The sequence below is a fragment of the Excalfactoria chinensis genome, chromosome 2 (genome assembly GCF_039878825.1).
Source record: "Excalfactoria chinensis isolate bCotChi1 chromosome 2, bCotChi1.hap2, whole genome shotgun sequence".
Classification (NCBI taxonomy): Eukaryota; Metazoa; Chordata; class Aves; order Galliformes; family Phasianidae; genus Excalfactoria; species Excalfactoria chinensis.
In genome coordinates this window covers 103,916,742-103,938,418 of record NC_092826.1, presented here as the reverse complement: position 1 = coordinate 103,938,418, position 21,677 = coordinate 103,916,742, and the positions used below count along the sequence as shown (strand labels likewise).

Sequence of the window (21,677 nt, the reverse complement as noted above, 5' to 3'; positions counted from 1 at the left end):
TTTGTTTTTTTTAATGATCTTGAAACTAAAATAATTATGGTATCAAAATAAGAATGCATCAGCATCGTTTTCTTAAATAAAGATGCACGGTTCATACTGCTGCATTTTAGAGCAACAGTACCATATGGGAGTATCTAGTTCAGTCTTCTCAAGATAGCTGAAACAGCTCTCTGCAATAAGGTGTAGGTGTTTGCAAATTACACAGCTTCTTGAGTCAGTGCCTATCTAGATTGCTCCATTCATAATTAGACTTTTGATTGGTAACTATCCAGATAATCTCATTCATAGTATGATTTACAAGCAGGGATGGAGACAGACAGAGAAAGCAGTAATTGAGGGAATACCAGAAGAACTGCTTTCACATGACAGAAGCAGTTGGTATGCCTGCTATTGTCAGAAATACCTTAGACACTGGTTTATATGTTTCTAGTGGCCACTGTATAGGTCCTCTTTGTGGATGACTCCAGTCTGTTTAAATTTAGAGTTGTGTAATACGCCCACTGCACCCACTGACAACATAAGTTGTGCTTATTCCAAGACTTTAAGAATATGCACAACTTTTTAATCCATACAATGATTTTAGCAGAAATCAGGTGGCCGGTTTTAGTTACTATAAACACTAGACCACATAGTCATGCTCTGGTTATTCCTTTCTCCCCTCTATGCATGTGGTATAAAGACAATACATAAAAAGTTATCATGCCTGATTCTGCAAGACTCTGATCTCAAATTAACTGAAGGTAACTGACAGCAGCACCAGACTTTGTGGTCTTGTGAGACATGAATTAAACTACAGACTATGTACAATATCAACTACTTGTGGTCTAGCTGTGTATCTCAAAGGCCAACAGCAATACCATAGAACATTTTGTGCTTTACACAGTATATATTTAAACATCTTTAACATTGATTATTTTCTTGACTGTGTTAAAAATAATAATGATAAAATAAAAACTCTATTTTACTTGGTGCTACAGAGGAAATTTATATATGTTATAGAAGTCTAAGGTAGTATCAGCTAAAAATCAAATGTTGCATGACATTCTTGTCTCCACTGTGGAAAAACTCAGAGCTATAAACTTACACAAAATTACCTCCTTTTCTTGTGTTTGAAATGAGAAAATTGATATTACTTGAACAACATTCCTTGGTGGTTACAAGTTATCACAGTGTTTGAGAAAAGGATGGATTTTTACTGACATATAGATACCTTCAACTTGAGACAGTATTAAAAAAGCAATAGGAGGGAAGGTGAAGCAGTCAGTCTCATCTCTCTGACCAGTATGAAAGCACTGGACACTTGCTGAGCTGTTCAGGAGAAAAATCATTCTTGAAGAGTAAGTCAACACAAAAGTTTGCAGAACTGCAACACTTTCAGAGAACATTCTGCTTTTTCACACTTTCTTAGCTAGAGCTTCATTGGCCATATTTGTAAACAACTCTTTCACCTGATTCCTGTCCTTGACAAAGGAGCTGCAACCCCTGTTCAAAATGTATTCTAAGGAGATAAAGTAACAGTAAACTCTTTGAGAGATCCACAAAGAAACGAATTAACCCAGCAGCTCTATAAAGGAAAAGAAAAATCCTCAATGTTAAACACAAGTTTGAAGTCTCCACTCCCTTTAGATATTCATAATTATTTTAGTGGGCACTTACTACCTCTTCAGTATCTCACTGACTCCTTCATTCTGTAATCATTATGAGATTTTATGACTTTCTGTACTGAGTAACACTAATCATAAGGTTTAAAAACATTAAATCCTTTCCTAACAAGAAAAAATATTGCCATTTGACACAATCATTCACAATTTATTTTGATATCTGAAACCATAAGCCTGCTCTTCAGCTGTACTTCATAAAGAAGCAGTAAAAGTCAATGTTCTCCTTCTGTAAAAGCAGGAAAATAAACAGGTTTGTAGAAGAAGCAAACAAACGTGAGCTCAACAGGTGTACCAAAACAGAATATCTGAAGAGATCTATGATCTACATGTGTATTTGTGCTTACGAGGTAGGAAACACTGCAGATTTTGCTAAAAACAAAGATATGAAAAAGGGAAGAAAAAGGGGGAACAAACTAATACTATCATACATGTAAACAATTCACATTACATTCTACCTGTAGGCAGCCTGTAAAGCCAACCTTATGAAAAACAAAGTGAGAAACTAGGATTGAAAAGATATAGAGCAGCTTAATTCACATTTTGATAGAGAAGAGGAAAAAGTAACCTGAGATTTCAACTTTTTTAGTCTCTCTAAAATGAAGTTTCATCTGAATGGCTACAATCATTTTGGCTTAATTCACCCTTAAGACATTGCCCTCATGTCTCAAAAACAGCTAGCAGATAAATCAAAAAAATCCAAGGAGAGCTTCAAATACATGCAGAAATGTCCAGCGTTCCATAAGAGCAGCTTTGAAATACCTTCATTAAAAATACATCCAATTTACATTTCAGTGATTCATTACCTCTGACTATTGCCAGGTTCCAAAATATTTTCTAAAGTAGCAAGATAAGCCATGCATATATAAGAGACTGTCTTGCTTTACGAGCATTCTTTTTAAAGTAACCTCACAATGAAAACAGAACAGGTTTAGTTAAAAATCTCTCTGCGTGTAAACTTGAGAAAAGGAAACTCACAAGAAGACCAAATCCTGTTTACAAAATCACATAGGAAAAGAACTGCCTGCAATGGGCTGTAACGGCAGCTTTCTGATCCAGGCTGCTGCTAAAATTCTCTCTGTGAATAAGCTCATACCATAAGCCCCATTTTGCACTCACAAAACAAAACAAAACAAATAAGGGGGGGGGGGGGGGGGGGGGGGAGGGGGGGGGGGAAGAAAAAAAAAAAGAAAAAAGGAAATGCCAACTATATTTCAGTTGTTAGCATTTTGCTCTTGCTGGAAAGCAGCAGGTTGAAGGAGACAAACTCTGCACGTATGCAATAGTTAGTATCTGACATACTGTGATAAGAGAGAATCATTTAACAACTTACATAAAGCCCACAAAAATACATCAGTTCTTTAAAGGAGGGGTGTTTTCTTGTTGTGACGGACTGTATTTTCTCAGTAAGTCACGGTGTAGGCAGGGAAGGCTGAGGTGCTGAGCTGTCTCTTACCTGAGCTGATCATGCTGTGCATTCTTTGCTGAGCCAAGAGCTGTTCACGTCCAGAAACCCCATCTGAGGAAAAACACGATTCACTCTCGTAAATTGTCTGCAGCATATTCCAACCAGTCTGCACTTCAGCTACATGAGAGATTCATCACGGCACTTGCACAGGGGAATCAGCCACGACCCTCTGCAGTCCTACCTCCTCCAGCCGGGCTCGTCAGACAGTACACTTCAGTAATTAGAAATGTTTACGCGTTTGAACCAAGTATCTACTAGGAGACAAAAGTCAAAATCCACTTTACACAGCAGTGAGAGGGCAAGAAGCGCCTGCTGGGCTGTGCGCCTCAGAGTTTGACAGTTGTGCTCTGGGAGTCAACAGCAGGTGGACGAAGAATCAAAGAAGTATCTCGGTGCTTTCTGGCAGTGAGCGTGGGGAAACACAGCTTCACACTAAGCACAAGCACCCAACGGGAACCGATCCCCGGGGTCCAGCTGCGTTCCCCCCACCACGCTGCTCTCCCCCGGCCGTCCCCAAGTCCGGCTGCCGGAGTTGGCCTGGGCAGTGACAACTCATTTGCATTTGAATCAACAACAGCGTGGCCCAGAGGCGGCAGAAATAGAACAATGGCTGGCCTGAGCCAAAAATAGGTCAAGCGCAGCCGGGTGATTGGAGCCTGCATTAATGCATTTAAAAATACCACAGCAAACACAGCTGTCCAGTCGCTGTCTTTCAAACTGCAATCCTCCCTCGTCCTCGAGCGTAATTAACCCTTTCCCGTTGCCAAGCCTATTTCTGTGAGGAGGAGCGCGGGTGGGTGGGCGAGCAACAGGGCACAAGCGCTCCTCGCGCCTTGCCCTCCTCTCCCCTCCCCCGGCAGCATTTGGTGAGAAGCAAGGGGAAAAAAAAAAAGAAATGTTTCTAAAATAGCACTGAAGCTCTCGCTCACAACGTGGTTTCTGCCGCGCCCACGCACAGAAGCCCCGCGGGGCTATTTCGGCAGCCCTCGGGCCGGGCAGTGGGACCACGGCTTGCTGGGCTGGGAGAGCCAGGCCGGCGGGCTGGGGCGAGAGGCAGGCATGGGGCGTGCTAATGGGGAGCAGGGTGGGTGCTGTCGGCTATAAGCGGTGGTTCCATATTTAGCACGCCTGGTATAATGCTTATAGTAAGGCACCAGTTGTGGCACAGCATATTCAACATGCCTGCCTACTATGCACCATTCTGACGGCTTACTTAAAATGTGGAGAGGGGCTGAGCAGCTCCCACTTATCTTTAGCAGCATTAGGCAATTTGTACTATGTCTTTCTCCCTTTGATGAGGTGATGTAGTTTCAGAATGGCAGCGTTTGCAGATCAGACTAAAAACATCATGCTGCTCTATGTCTTGGCAGGCTTCTCTCATGCTACATTAGTTTCATTTTTCTAAAGATATTTCAAAAGTTGCATGTCTTGTTTTCTGATTACTTCACCTACATGCAGATCAGCAATGTTTCATTTCACTGTTACAAATGATACTTGATCACTCTGAGCCCAGCTTTGCCATAAGGTGTTTACTACGCAGGTCACCATAGCCTGTCACTGCCTACCTATATCTCCCTAGCCACACACATGCCAAGATTCTGTGCCCCTTCCCTGTCCCTGCTCTGGGGAAGTGAGAGTGGTAACAGGAACAGGATTATTTGCTGGGTTCAGGAAGTCAATGAAAAAGTTGTCTCAGAGATTTCCAGAAATCCGCCAAGTCCTGAACTACCTCAAGCACTTCTTGTTCTTAAAGACACAAGGATGCTGTGTAACACTTGAAGCTCAGTTCTGCCTTTCAGCCAAGAACTGGCTGTCTGCTGCTTAACTCACACAAGAGATTGCAGTGGAGGGCAATATTTTTTTTCTTAACTTGTCACAGTTCTGCTTATCAAAGAAAAGATGCTCAATGACAAAATACCATGACATTGCTATAATATTTGGAGACTTTACGGCATCTAGGAGGTCCATGGTTCCAGACTCCTCCCTTTGTTGCAACCACTTTATTTCTCTGTATGTAAAATAATGTAGTCCTGTCAGGGATTAGGATCTGTTCCTTGGACAAATGGAGAAAGACTGAAGCAGCTGAGAATGGGATTTTCCCTACAGGATCCTTAAGTTATCACCTAGCTCTGATCAATGCTCATCTCTCCTCGTCTTTCCTTCTCACCCAGTTTACAACATACACAAATGTGAACTTCCTGTACCACACCGTAATGAGTGCTGTCATATGAAAGGCAAAGGGGACAGAAGGACTCCTGCAGAAACAGGAGAGCTCTGCAGGTACCATAAACCCTGCTCTGCAAAGCGGAAAGGACAAAGGTGGCAGCAGCAAGTAGGGTGTTACAATGCAAGCCAGTGGTTGCATAGCATGCATATCAGGTCATATCGACAGCTGGCAACTTGATATCACAAACATTTAAAGTAATGCTCATAACAGTCTCAGAGCCAGTGCTAGAAAACTAGCTTGGATTGAGACTACTCAGTAATCAACAACATCAGTTCATTCCCAGGAAAGCTGTTCGCTCTACTTCATCCATGGTGTTTCAGGAGACCTGCTCAGACTCCTGCAATCCTATTCATGCTAGAGATGCTCCAGCCTCTAATCACGTTAGGAAAATAATAACCTGAACTGAGAGAGCTGAGAATGCATATGCTCCTTTATCTCTTGAAAACAAGAATATCCAAATGTTTTATGTATAGGGCAGAAGGTGTCTAACAAGTACAAGGGGGAGCACCATCAGAAATAGAAACTCTTTACCTAACAAAGAAAAAGCTTTTCATAGACAAAGGTAAATTAAAAAAAGAATGGAATGGCTTATGCCCTTGAGACAACCAGAATGCAACCCTATTTAGTGATTCAGTACCACAAAATAATAAGTCTTGCATTACAGGGAAACACCATACAAATAAGTAAAAAACAAGCCATAACACAGAAAATTCTGGAGTGTGGGAGACTGGCATTAGGTATCTATATGTGTTTCTAAGTTCCTGTGTATGTGGTTGTATTTGTTTACATAGCGTTCACTGCTCTGACAGACTTTAAATACTTCAGTGACTAAAAAGAAGGAAACTATTTTCAAGAGTAGAAAATTTACATTCAGACATTTTGCTGCAAGAATTCTTAATTTTGGCATGCATGCTTTAAAATAACAAACATAACTTACAATGTTAGCTCGTCCATAGACCACAATGACTGCTGTATTGTTTTACATTTGAGATTATACATAAAAACTATATCTAAAAAATTGACTTATGAAGGCAGTCACCTCAAAGGTGACACTGACAGTCTGAATACTTTTGAAATGCTTCATTGTATTACGGGCCTACTTATGAAAATCTCCTTGTTACATGCGTGCTTTAAAATCCTTGTGTAAATCCATCCTTTTTCAACATACTTAAGCACATGCTTAAATTCTATGGATTGCAGTAGAATTTAAACATGAAGCAAGCACTTTGTTGAGTCAGCCCGGTCATCAACTGTATGACCACATGGCTTTAAAAAGCTCCTTTAGAATCCCATAGGGGAAGGAGAAAGGGTTTGTGTCTGGACAAAACTTTTTGTTTTGGAAGCTATGCATGCTATAAGGTAAAGTCCATAGAGGAACGTGAGGGCTTTTATTTATTTATTTATTTTTCAAATGCATGTCCTAAACTTGGAGAACTTTAATGACACTAGAGGGAAGAGTAAACTGTTAATGTGATTGCACTGCTGAGGTGACTCTAAATGTAATCAGCACCTTTATGGAAAATGTAGGGCATGTTAAGTAGCATTGAGATCGCATTACAGGGGGTTCACAATGTCTCTCTCTTGTTTTCCTTCTGAGTTGTTAAAAACAAATAAATGTAAGGAAATTATACTGGGAAACAGCATCACCGCAACATTAAGACCAAGAAATTAAGTGCTCAAATTAGAAGAAGCTAGGATTTCTACTCCATTATTAACTCAGCACCATTATAATTAAGCAGCACTTTTCTGCTCCTACTTTCCTCGTTAAGTACAAACAATACATTAGTGTTTGTTTTTAGCACACCTCATTTATCACTAACATTCATCTGAAGCACAGCCTTCATTAATATTCATACCATAGTTTCAGCTTTGGCAGTGTTCTTATTTATAAAGGAATTCTTACATTTATTCTTCTGCTATATTGCTGCATTGTAGCATACAAGTATTACATACAAAATAAAGAGATACTATCCGGTTTTTATTCACATACTTAAGTTAGGATACTGCAACTCTTATAGATGTCCCATTCAGTTGTCCTTCAGTCTCTTTTTCATTAGGCAAGTATTCAAGGACAAAGCATCAAGTAATACCACGCATCAATACAAAACAATGTATGATTGAGCGCTAACTAAATTAAGTTTGTATGGGTAATATTAAATCTGGCCTACTTCAGTACTGAAATTTTGATTTCTAATCCCTGCAACCAAAACAGTTCCTAACTATTATTTGTATATCTAATTATCAGGAAGCAGATAGCAGAAGCAGATGGTTTGGGAGCGGAAAGAAACCAATGGAGCTGCTCAAGCACCCTGTTTTAACTCCCTCCTGGCAAGAAGGGACCACATTCTGAGCCTTGGGAGAGCAAAGATGAATCATTCAATCCACATGGTCTGGTTGGAAAGCTGCAGTGTAAGGATGTCTGCAGTGAGTTTTTTGTATAGCAAGCCTTTGGTGTTGCCTGTGCAGGAACGCATGTTGCTTTTCCTTCACAGTGCGCTGAATCCACGTGAGGGGCATTTTTCAGTTGAGGAAAAAACGGTGGTTCTAAGCATCTTAAGCTCAATTCAAGCTTCAAAGGAATTTCCTGGGACAAAGAAAGGCATATCTGTAGCTTCAGGGGATTTTGTGGCAAACAATGGGAGAATAAAACTTCATAAAGTTTTGAGAATAAGAAGTGCTGCCCTAGGTAAATGCATGGGTGCTTGCCGTCTCTCCTTACCACAATAGAGAGAGCCGCTCAGCTTTCACATGTAAATGAGCTAAGGGCTTTTGGAACTAGCTCTCCTTTCCACTGATTACCTGTCACTTTTCCTCCTCTTAAAATATGCCTTTCCATTCACATAAATAAGTAAGTCTACTGAAAATTTAGTCCTAGATTCAGAACAAGACCTCAAGCAACACGCGCTTGATTATAAGCACCAGGCTAAAGTTAAGCACAAGCTTAAGTGCTTCATAAACTCAAGCGTACCCTCTTGAACCACAAAGCTCAAATAATTAAAAAAAAATAAATAAATCACAGACAGAGATCAACATAAATGATATTTAAGATAGGAAATACATTCGTAATTCAGTTATTCTACTGACACTGTTACTTGTTGGAACAAAAACCTAAAATTTTTGTGGCAAGATTAAGGTAAATTGCACACAAACAATACAAGTCACATAGCCAAAAGCAACATCAAGTATTGACAAACGAATCCTTCAGATCAGCAAAGCACTGTGCCTCTTTTGTGCTGCAAATGAGACAAGCAGACATACACAATATGAGATTTACCAGGCCTGCTATGTTTATGCCCAGCTTTCTTAGACATGTGTGTACATGTGCTGAGTCTGACATGTAGCTGCTCTGGACACACACTTGAATAGACAAATGTCAAGCAGCCCCGGAGCACATAACCTGTAACAGACTGCAATATATTCAGTGTACTTCAGGCATTTCAAGCCTGTTGCACATATACTGAGCAAACAATCTGTGCCTCCACTGAGCATTTTGCACAGTTCAGCTCAAGAGAAATGAGCACAGAGAATTATTCCTGAAGAAAGGACTGAAGTTTCTACAGCTCAAGAGCCAGGATGAACAATATCTTTAGCCAATAATACATGCATGAGTTTAAGTGCTTTTTTGGTTTTAAGCCAAGAAATGTAGGCCATGATTGCCATTCAGAGAACTGTACTGTGAAAACCAGTGACTATAGCAAAGAATTTAGGGTCAGAGTAGAAGATGGCCAACTTAATATGACATTGTGATCAAAAAGGCTAATAGAATAATTGGATATATAAACTCACTCTAATTTTTTGCAGTACAGATAGTGAAGAGTACTGACAAACTGAGGATGGATATGCTACAAGAATAAAATAGGTTTATGAAACGATTAGAAAGCAGAAACTCTTAAGACCTAAGATAGTATGTCCATTTGGGTAATCAAATGTTCTTTATTTTAAGAACCAAGTGTTTAGGAAAAATCCAAGCTAGAAGAGGACACTCATTTAAAAAATGTTTTAAAAGCACTGCAGAACACATACAGGAGTTCTATAGTACCTGTGACTCCACAAAGAAAGTTCTAACACCTCTATAAAGCAAACAGATTAGAGCTGGTGATCACCAGGGTGCCTACTTTGAGTTAGTACAAATTGTAGCTTAAGTAATAGGATTAATAAGAACTAAATAATTTTTCCCACATTCAAAAGTTTTTTTCTTTTAAATCACACGTTCCTAAAAAACAGAGGTATGTTCTTTTTTCTTTCAGTTCCTTTTCTTTCCCTTTCTCTACTCTTTGCTTGTCTTGTAGAAATACTTCTTTTCCTATGAAATTTGATAACTTTTTACAAGAGTAGCTCAGTTCAGTTCATTCTCTCTTGAATCAAAATATCTATCTTTGAAAAAAAGAACCTAAAAAACCCAACAATCTGCTTGCTTGGTTTTGGTATTCAAAGTTTTAAGTCAAATAAAGAGATCTCAAGATAAGGGTTATTATTATTTTCTTCATACTCAGGCTAGGATTTGCTGAGAGCTGAGGAGCGATGTGGCCTTTACATAACGTACTTTCACCACACCATCAAGCCTCCTGCGTAGGTTGAGACAACAACCCAGAATTCAGCTGATAAATTTTGAAGTATGTCAGTGAGTTTTTGTTAAATATCAAACAATTAGTATAGGTAGGGAACTGCAACTGCAAACCATTGGAATCTTAGCCAAGAAAACAATATTGTAAACAACACACCAAAAAGCCTCTCTTTGCTGGGCAGGGAATTTAGCCAAGATGCCAAGATGCTCAGATCTCCTTCCTGTCCCAGCTAACCCAGCCTTCACCTCAGAGCTCTGATGGACATGACGGTGATGCAGTGTTACATGCACAAGCATGCCTGTGAGAGCTGTAACAAACTGACTGCTACTGTGCTAGGAAAAGGTCACGTCTCATGCTTGTCAATAATGCTGTTATGAAACCACATACAGCCCTTCTGGTTAGTCAGATGAGGACAAAGCTAAGCCCAGTTCTTGTTCTCTCCTGCTTTTGCCAGATCTTTCACTGAACCCAGATCAAGTTTTGGTCTAACCTTTTTCCTCATCATTAATTCTGATTAGGAACAGATCTGCATTGTATATTTTACCAAAACACTGATACACCAGTTTGGGAGCTGTTTTTACTGTGCCAGTGAATTTGGGGCAATGCTTAAAGATTAAATCGTGACTTTAGTGGATGAGCTGTAATTGTTTTGTCTGACTTCAGTGGAACCAGGATTTCTCCTGAGGAGAGATATGATCCTCATTTTGTCATGAAGTCAACAAATGCATAAGCTATAAAACAGAATACAAAATACAATTGAAAAAGGTTTAATAATCAAAAAGGTATAATAGTTTTGAAAATAAAAATATAACACATTTCAACTAATTTTAACTTCTTCCAACTAAGTAAAGTCTTTTGAAAATCTTAATGCAGCTCCATACTGTAATTGAAAATGCCTTCATAATAAACTATGATTCTGCCAAAACCTGTAACAAGCCTAAGTATTTTTCCAATTGTTATGAATAAACTTACCTAATGGGTTGTTGCTGAGGCCAAAATCAGTCTAAAGTAGGTTTTTATCCATACTTCAGGTTCATCTAGTTAAATAATACAACTCTCAATTTGTCAGGCAGTCTGTCCCATAGAAGGGATGAAACAGACAGAGGAAGTGTACAGCAAGCACTCTGTAAGCTTGCTGCTTGGCAGGCAGATGTGGGCAGCTGCAGCTGCTGCTTCCATGCATCCCTCATCTGCCTCTCACTGGCTTCAGCTTGGGAGCGAGTGCTAATGCTAATGCTCTGTAGGACAAAGGGATGAGGCTGCTTCCAAGCTCCACAATTTTTTAGGACAGAGAACTGTTCACAAAAAGCTGCCAAATAAATCTAGGTCTCCAACCACTGTGCAGTAGCTAAAAACAAAACTAATTGTTTCCACTGAAGGCATGAGGCATTTGGAATAACACGCTGAATCCATGTGCAGACAACATCCCCATTATAATCAATACTGATAGATGTACTTATATCTTGCAAGAATCAGAAGCTGAAGCTCATGTGAGTCACAACAATCTTCTGGAAAAGGGTATTCTGAAAATGAATGAATGGATACAAAGATAACTTGCTGGAACCTCAGTGCCACCAGCAGATACAGCAGAATATTCAAAAGGAGCTTAAGCCTCTGTGCGGCCAGAATGTAGAATCAAACTTGGATTTGATGCCTTCCTAAAAATAGCATAGCTTTATGAATGTCATGAAGCAACACTTCCTATCTGTCAGTTGGTACTGAAGAGAGCAGGATGGCAAGATACTTGATAAGGGCAGGAAAAACAAAGCTTTTCAATCAATGGATCAGAGATTCTAAACTCTCACAAGTCTCTACTCATGTAAGCAGTCAGTCACAGATGATGTGGCCTGTCTATGCCACGACTGTACATCATTTCTAGACCCTTGTTAAAACAGGTAAACAAAAACTGCTAAGAACATTTCCACATAGTTTGTAATAATCTTTTTAGTGTGAAATTGATGCAGCTAAATTGTTACCATTAGTCTATGAAAAACTAAGTACATTTTCAGCAGCTCACAAAAGCATAATGTAAAAAAGTGACAGTTTTGGCTAAAAGTAAGAAGAAACAAAAGGTAAATTCTTCAAAGGAGTTGGCATCACATGTGGACTATGTCCAGAAGAAGAAAACAAACAAACAAAGAAAACAAACTAGCAAAGCATCTGGCTTCATATTCCATCTTTAGCTTCAGTTGTGCTCTCCATGTCCTGTCCTTATCTCTGCCAGAATTCCAGTGGAAACCTAAAGCTAAAAACAATGGAGACCAAACACTCCGACAACAAAAATGTGCACACGCTGTTTGCAAATGTTCTATTTGCCGTGAGTAAGGAAGATCACTATGTCTCATAAGAAGATAAAAATAACTAAAATAACTAGAAAATAACTAAGGCTATCAGTCTGTTTATGTATAATCTGATAGTAAATTTGGGCAACACCTTAACCAAAAATAAATGTACTGTAACAAGAATTGCTGAAAAAATCCATCTGAGTAAATCACCAGTGTGATGAAACAGACTTATATTTGGCCAAAATTTACTGTTCCCTTTTTAATTGCCAGTAGGAATGCTTCAAAAAGCAGCATTAGTATGCTTTATTATATTAATTTGATCACCATTCTAAACAAAGATCTTTCTCTATTTTGTACTATACAAAAATATTAAATTTAAGGAATAATTTACTTTAATTGATACAGCAGAGCCAGTTTTATTTAGACAGCTTCAAAGCAAATGTTACTACAAGCTACCTAATCACAACATTCTCTTTCAATCAGTATTTACAGGTGAATAAAGTATGTTTTTTTCTGAAGATGCCTTATGTATAAATCTTGTGTATGTGTATAAAAATCTAAGCAGTTATAAAACATACTTCAAGCCACTGGTATCACACATTACAGCTCAAATATAAGCATGAATATACGCTGAGACAAACAGAAGATTAAAGCCGAAAGGTATATAAACAAGTATCTAGCTCAAAACATGTGATGATCGAGTATTTTATTGACTTGGGAACTAAATCATTACATTTGCTTTTGCTCATTTAGTGTTCTCCCAGATGAAGCAGAAAGCCTCCAGCAATCCAGATAGGCAGCATGTTATTCTGGGACCCATCAGAAAATGAATGAGTTGGAGAGCTGAGCAACTAGCTATATTTGCAAAGGGAAATCTCCAAGGCATACCTACCAACAAGAATTTCAGACTAGAAACATTCTAGGATGGTTGCCAATAGAAATATCTCATCCAGTCACTCTTTTACAGTACTGTGGCTTCCATCTAGGGCTGGTTTTTGTTTTGTTTTGCTTTTTGTCTGCCAAGTTATTCATCCCTGTACCGGCAACCAGTAGGGTTGGTAACTGCTTCCATTTCTCAAACAATTTTTGTGGCACTCTGTTGTTTTATGCTGCTTCATCTTCTGCTCTGAAGATCATGAGCTTGTGACAGCATACTGAGGGCTTTTTGTGTGTCCTGTGGGAGGTACTGAGGCAGTCACCTGACCTCTGATACCTACTTATCCCCTACAGTGACCTGCAGCTATGGAGGGCTGCGCTGAATGATTTTTGTGCAGCACAGGAATCAGAGAGCAGCTATTTCTCCAGGACAAATGCTCTTATATAGAATATGTTTGCTACTAAACAAGCCATTAAGGGAAAGTCTAAATCAGATCAGCTTCTACAGTCTCAGTGCACTGCTGATCTACAGAAGAATGATGTTTGTCTGGATGGGCAGAAGCTTCACTGGCAACATCATGATAAGGACATCTCCACATTCTCCTATTCCTCTCCTGTCCTTGTCCAGCACGACAAGGTTTTAAGTTTATTTACTCTCTCATTCTAAAAGAAGCCAGATCAGTTTTTCAATACAGCCTCCAGATCACAAGAAATAAAAGAAATAAAAGCAGGACCCCACAGGCACAAATGAAAAAAGCAAGACCTTTTCTATCACCATCAGCTCCTCCTTCTCATCAAGCCACAAGCTCAGTGACAGAAGTCCAAAGTACTTCTGACAGCACTATACTATCTGAATGCTCAGTCCACAAGAGGCATGACAGGGGTTTGAGAGGATTTGCATCTTAAAGACACTGATAATTCACAGAACACCTATACTTCCAAGTAAATAAAGATCAACATAAATGACCACCCAAACTCTGTAATTTAAAGAAAGGCACAAAGCCAACAGCAGATGTATTTTCAATAATATGGGAAAGAAGAAGACCATAAACAAATGCTTAAGAAGTTCCTGGCAAGTTTTAGTTATGATGGTACAAGCCTAAAATACGTTATTTTACCAAGTAACATAAGTCTCCTTTGAAATCAAAAGCATACTTGAATTAGATTCGATACAATACTAACTCTAAGTATTCTGGTCATGTATTCTGTTTAGTAATGTTTACAGCTTCTACATTTGTTCATGCCTTCACTATACATAAAATTTCAGACTAAATTGAGGCTAACTTAAGGCTTAGTCTTGACTCCCCAGTCCAGTCCCCATATCTCCCATTAATTCACAATTTTGCTGTCCTAGAGAAGGCAGCACTCAGTCAGACTAAACCACAGTGCACTAAGAGGACAAAGGGAAGTTCCAGACTGTGCTGGTGTCATTGGAAAGGCTGATAAACAATCTGTATTGCTTGATCAACCTACACTGCTAAGCTTTGTACTTATTTTTGTCCTATGTAAGAGAAAAATGGAACAATAATGCTTATAATTTGTTTTTCTTCTTGACACACAGACTTGAAGTGAACTGAGTTGGGCCACACTTGCAATTAATGAAACAGTTTTAAAATATTAATTTTGGATACAAAGTATGGCATTATTCTATCTAATCTGAAAGAGCACTGAATCCTTGTTCTATTTGAAAGTACAGTGTCACTGCATGATTTCATACAGAATAGAACCAACCAGCCTGAATGTGCTTCATGCTGTTCACCATCACGTGGAGCCAATAATCTATTTCTGACATAGGTGATCCGTTTCCATCTTTGACAAGGACACATTAGTCTCTTTACCTGAAGCAACATAATTCTTCACTGGCAGAAAGACCTGCAGCAGTCTTCATTTGGCAGTACTGACAAGGATATTTGCATTTCATTTACACATGGAAAGGAAGTACTAAGTACATAAAATACCCTAGTGATTTTTTTAGTTTGATTTGTTGTTATTGATGCTTATAGTTTCCTAATTTTCCGATGGTAACACTGATAAAAAATGTTGTGAAGTTTTGTACATCTATGCATTTATCATACATGTGATAAAAGAGCTCAGGGAGACAGTCAGTGAATATTTCAAGAATAATAAGTTTTAGCTGTTTGTTAGGGCACTCAGGATTTAGACTTCTTGAGCTGAAATCACCAGACACAGCTTTGCAGTGATTTGAGATTCCACACACTCTTGGTGTTTCAGGTCCCCATCTGGCAGCTGAGAACAAGCAGAGGTGCATTTCACATTACTACCTGAGAGATGAGTCCTTTCAGGGTGCTCAAACATTGCATAAGAAGAGAATACATCCATTCTTCAGGCCATATTATTTTTCTCTAAATAATTCTACAGCACCCTGACAGTTAGAAACTGGAAACCTGCATTCTTCCACAGGGAACTGGCAAGGCTCTGTTTACAACTGATGACTGACAATGCCTTTTAAAGCAGCTGGTTTTTCAGATAGCTGATCATTACCATAATAGAATTGCACATGATTTCCCAAAATCACACGAGGAGCTGATTTGTTCCTCAGAGACGAGCATGAAAGGCTCATGCTTTCTTTCCTACTTACAACTGTTTTTTGTTTTCACTTATGTTTGGTTAACTTGCCCTTCGCCTCAGAAGATTTGAAGCGGTTTTGTAAACAGAACATTGCAGCTTGCAAAAAATCTCAGCTAACATAATTTCTCCTCTCTCTAGGTTCCCAGGTTTACAACTTAGAGATATTTCCATTCACAAAGAGAAACAAGACAGCTTAGCAACAGTTGTTGTGGCAAGCGAGCCATCTCACTAATGTACACACTAAATGCCTGATGTGAAAGCAAAAATTGTTTACTTTAGCTCAAAATAATAGCTTAAAAAAAACCCTAAAAAAACACTTTTGGACATACATTTCTGTCTTTGAATTGATAAATTAATGAGATCAGCTGCAGGACTTTTTTCTCCATTCAGCTGAAGCTGTGCTCATACACCTGCTCCATTTATTTCATCCCCGGCGCAGAGCTTGCTCAGGCTGCTCGTTCACAAGCTATTTTTGGCAGGAGGATATTTGAACAATGATTGACCAGGATACGCTGCCTCTGCTCTCCTAAACATTAAACTAGCCAGTCCTCTTTGTACCTCCTCCATGATTCTGGAAACCTCAGTTGCAAAGAAGGGAAAATATTTCTCTTGGATTTGGTTTTTTAAATAGATGAGAACAAACAGTCTTTGTATTGTTGGGGGTCCACATTTGCAAATGTAATCCTCTCCTTCGGTGTTTAGTATTCCCACCAAAAAAGATGGTATTTTTTCAAGAACAAATTAGTAACCGATGACCATTTTGGCTATATATTTTCTTTATTGCTGTTATTCTCTCTTCAATTAGTGCAGATAACTGACTTTCCTGCACTCCTCTTTTAACTCCATCTTTCATTCACTACTAAAATAATGACTCTCTCCGTGGTTCACTTAGAAAAAGATCAGACAAATCACAGTTTTGAGGTTTTTTCTTGTGCTATTCTCTTCAAATACCTGGCTGCTCTTCTGCAAACAGCTAGCTTAAAATTCAGCCATTACAAGGAATTGAGCTGATATGCTCAGAAAACCACTGACATTACCAGACAATATTCTTTTCTTCCACATCTAAATTTCTATGGAAATTACGCTAAGTATTTTCACCCAGGCTCAAAGAAATGATTTGGAAGAGGCCTCTTTGTTGTGCTGATATATGTAAAATACCCTCCAGGAGATAAACTAAGAGGCTACAGCTTTGTGCTGTAATTGTACTCCTGCTATGATTGCTACCACCTCAGAGATACCTTCCTCTTCTTCTGGGGGCCCTGAGATGGAATCTCCACCTGCCTGCTTCTGCAAGAAAAGCTCTTCCAGTGACCTGCGACAAGCTAAGAAAGCACCCCACAATCATTAAGAGTCATATTTATTCCAAACTCATTAATTCAGACTTCGTTTCACAGGGTTTTAACTGCTATAATCTTGGTGTGCCGAAGTCAAAAAGGAAATGCAAAGCACTTCTCAAAGAACAGCTAACATCAAGTGTTTATCAGGTCTCCCATTCTTTTCATGCATAAATAAATGTCTCTCTCTTTTATTGTTTTCACTCCTTTTTGCTTTCTACAATTTCTATAAAGAGCCCTCCACAATCTCTCTTTCCAGAAGCTTCTGATCACTAATTCTCTGTTTTAATCTTCTTCTGCCTATATTTATCTCCGTATTTCACAACTTAGTCTCTTCTCTTTGATCCTGTAATACACATCATGCCCTGCAATTTCTTTATTACCTTTATTCACAGCCTGAACATACTTCATCAAATACGATTCAAAATGTGTTCTTTACCACTTGTTTTCTTATTGTATTTGCAGACTTTCATCTTTCCTCAGTCCAGAGAGATGCTTCAGAATTGTTTTCTTAACTACTGACATTTTTTTCCTTTCAGTTCCCATATTCAAAGAGTACTTCAATCACAGCCACTTTTGCCATGTCTTATTCCATTTTTTGGAGAGGATGTTGGTGGTTATAAGCATTCTTATATCACATCACATCATGCTTTAAGTTTTGTTGCTGCTAATATCAGGTCTTTTACATCCTAATAGTGTCTCGTTCTTTATATGACAGTGAAAGGGTACGGACGTTTTTTAAGTTTTACCACCTATTCAAATAACAGAGGCAACTTTTGACTTCATCTTTTTTATTTTATATCTCAGTGTAATTTCAGTGAATAGACAACATTTAGAATAAGGGACTCAACATTTCAAATCTGATAAAAGGACACCGAAAACACACTATGAGGTTTATATACTTAGTGTTCATTATTTGTAATTACCTCTCTAGAGACAGTTTTTTCCTTTATTACAGAGAAAACAGAGAGGTATGAAACCCTACTTTTGGCCAACATTAAATAAAGGTAGGCTTTTTATTTTGCAAGAGAAAAAACTGTTTTCCCACAGTAAATGGAGTTGCATCCCGAATAGAAATGGAGGAGGAGTGGGGAGGTGAGGTGGTGGCAGAAGAGGGATAGTTACTATGGAACTTGGAAGCTTGCTAAAAAACAAACACAGAAAAATGGCAATTTGTGAAAAACCACATTGTTTTTCAGTCTGAGACTGACCAAGATACAATGACTTAAAAGCATATGATCAACTTCACCAAACAGAAAGGGCTTGCAGAGCATACAGCAAAGCTTTGTGAATATGTCCAGGATCTATTTAAAAAGCCAAGCAAAACAAAACAAAAACACAGAATGCCCAAATTTCAAGTATTTCTTCAGCTTTCTATGGATACTTTCTTCTGCTTGCCTTGGAACAGCATAAGGCAGCTTAGTAACATTGCTAACTTATCCAGTTCTGTATACCTTTTGTCTATCACCTGGCCAGTGTCTGTGAAGTCACAAACAACCTTTCATCAGTCTCATCTGGCCCCCAGTCTGCACCATGTTGTACAGACCACATACATTTCAGTCACATACATCCTGCTTTGACACTTCTGTGTCAGTGAGTTACTAAATTTTCACATTTTCATTTCAAATATACACTCACATGCAGAGAGAAGATGGGAAATAGGAGAAACTTTCATATTCCTTATTTGAAGAACAATGCATGTGGATGGTGCTATGGAAACAACAGAAAACTATTTTGAAGCATATTACAGACTTGCTTGGCCTTAAATCAAATATGACTGAACCAATTTCACAAAATGTGTTGCCTTTGTGTCTGCAAGATTGGCACCAGTCCTCCTTCATTAGTTGAACATTGATAAATATTATCAAGCATTATGCCAAACAGTAGGATACTGAGCTACTCTAAAAAGAAGATGTAATGGCAGCAGAGAAATTTTAAAAATAGCTCCTGTCAGTGACTCAGTCTGTTTTCATGATGGAACAAACTTTCTAGAAGTAACAATAACAAAAGTGAGGTCTGTCATTCTACCAAGACATTCCACCCTGATGTTTACAGGTGCCTTATACCCATCAAGCAAAAAAAATAAAATAAAATAAAATAGCAAAGAAATTACTAGGTTATATTAAAAGAAAAACTTAAAATAACCATTGTGAGCTAATGTTAGAGGTATTCCATGAACTAGGTTAGGTCACACCTACAACATATTACAGTCTTCAGCTCTGACATCTCTTCTACGAGCTCTATAAATACACTGGTAGAGATCTTGAAAAGAGCATCAGCAGTAAACCCTCCATGAAGACAGGCATTGATTTTTTTCTCTACTTGTTTTTCATATTTGATAAATATTAAAGAAATACTGTATCAATTTTCTGCAACTTTCATTGCAGGAGTTTTTTGCTTTACTTCTTCTGTTTTTGTGAATAGGACAACAACATTCCAGCAAAATCACCTCATCATTTGTTGCTTTTATGCTAAATATATGGTTAAAGATATGATTGTTGTCCTAACCTCTTTCTTGCAAACATGGTCACATCATAAAAGATGGTGTCACACCTAAAATTAGAAACAAGTCTCAGCTGTGATGATTTTAACCGTGAGTCTAACCTTGAGAAATGCTGAGTGCTTTCCAAGAGGTAGAGGAAAATGGATTCACTGTTTCTCAGCAGCATACAGATTTTGATCACTGAATAAAAAATCAAAAGACAATAGTAAGGTGGAAAGAGAGAGAGAGTGAGAGAAATAAAGATGGATTTAAAATAGGTACTGCAGGAAAATAGAGTGTCATGATTACTGATATCCGTTTATATGTAATACTTGGGGACTGTTTTCATAAAGGCGCTCTATAACTTGTAATGTTTAATTCACAATCTAAGCTGGTAGTTGACAGGACTAAACCTGCTTCGAATTATATTAAGCCCTGCAGGTTTGTGGGCCATTTGACCACAGAAAAAACAACGACATTGTATATAGAAGATAAGTCTTTAAATGACCCCATGCTTACTTCAGTATATCACCTGAGAGGCTCGATGAGTCCACTAGCTATTTCTAAATTATTCCAGAGCACACAAATGTGCGGGAAAAAAATGACATTAGAATGTGAAAAAAATAACAAAGCCAAAACTATGAAACCAACAATGTTTCCTAGTTCCAATTACACTGAAATTTATTGAATGACACTTCACACTCTTCTTTGTTGTTAACTTCATTGCTATAGAAGAAGAACCTGAGGAAGAGAAACTTCAGTATATAGATTTCTATTCCAGCTTAGAAGTGATATAGACCAAAGAAGGTGAGGAATTGAACTTCAGTTACCATAGCTTTCACAAAGCGAAGATGTAAACTCTTCACAGTTTGTTCCCTCTCCTCACCTGCAATCTCACTTGAATTATAAAGACTTGATTTAGTATCTGTCTAATCCATAGAAAATTGCCTACTGCCACTTACAAGTGATAAGCTCTAAAAATAGCATAAAATTGATCTCAGAGGGAAAAATAGATTGATTAGGAGAGGGAAGAATCACTGAACAGGGATAAAAAAACCAACAACTTATTTATTTCCTTTGAAAGGTTACATATTAAAATCCACATAATGCTTTAGCAATGAAATATGACTTCAATAGAGATGTTTTGTTTTTGTTTTTTTTTTCTTTTTCCACCTAGAGATAACAGTTAACAGTGTGATTGTTAGCAGAATTATTACTTCAATAAAATTCTGCGTCCATAAATTCATTTCATACATAAAGATTTAATGTCTACGATTGTTTTCAGAGCTTATCTAACCACTGAAGACCACTTTCACAGACCAGTTTCACTGCACTAAATTCAGCACTGTTTCTTGATATCTTATTATTACAACTAACTAGAAAGCATACGTGCACCTGGTTTTATAGTGCTGTGACACGCCAATTTCCCACAAAGGATTTGATAGGGAAAGCTTACATCTGGGTAGAGACAGCTGCTTGTATCAGGTATAATTGCTTCCTTCTTATAGGAACACACACATCAGCCACAATGCTCCTTTGTTGTATGAAACAACTCGTTTCTTAAAAATCCATTATTTTCTCAAAAGACATCCATAATTTTCTGCAGTATTGCCTCAAGCCATAGAGAAACTTCAGCATCTACATGAGTGTCTTGGAAAATCTTTTATTATTAGGCACGGACTTAGTACTGAACTAATGATTTCAAACTTTAAATCTCTGATGTAATCAGTTATTTATGCAATCTAAAATTAACCTAATGCTTGTATTTTAGTCTTCTGACTTAACAGATTTTTTTAAATATTTTTTTATTTTTTTTATTTTTTATTTGGTATAAAATGCCTCTACACTGGTTTTGTAATTGAAACCATATTGGTTTACAAGCATTAAGCCACTTCATTTTGTATTTTCTTAGCTCTAATAACAGTGCAATAAGAGTCTAATTTTCCTTTAATGGAGAAAACATATGAAGGTGTCATGTCCTTTAAACACTTGTGGTTCAGTGGTTCCTTTGCCTGTGTAACAGCATTACCAGCAGTGTGTGCCAGGCTTCTTACAAAGGCCAGTCTGGCCCTCAATTATCAAGCAGCCAAAATAACTGCAAGTAATCTCATCCTGCTGGGAACTGTGATACTCATTCAGGTGAAAGCCCTACAGCCTTCAATCAAAGGTTGGCCACATGCTGGACTGTTAGAA

At 38.2% G+C, this 21,677-nt stretch overlaps 1 protein-coding gene across 9 annotated transcripts in view; it reads right to left on the bottom strand.

Annotated features, from left to right (window-relative positions):
- HDAC9 (histone deacetylase 9) overlaps positions 1-21,677 on the bottom strand; it is a 402,973-nt gene that overhangs the window by 260,333 nt on the left and 120,963 nt on the right. For 4 of the 9 annotated variants that reach the window (XM_072328337.1, XM_072328338.1, XM_072328339.1 and 1 more), the window contains exon 2: positions 3,115-3,177. The exons of 1 other annotated variant lie outside the window; for it this stretch is intronic. In XM_072328337.1, coding sequence (XP_072184438.1) covers positions 3,115-3,177 — 63 coding nt within the window. Of the gene's footprint in view, positions 1-3,114; positions 3,666-21,677 lie in introns of those variants that run through there. 4 more of the 9 variants (XM_072328333.1, XM_072328336.1, XM_072328341.1 and 1 more) reach the window with 3 other exon arrangements.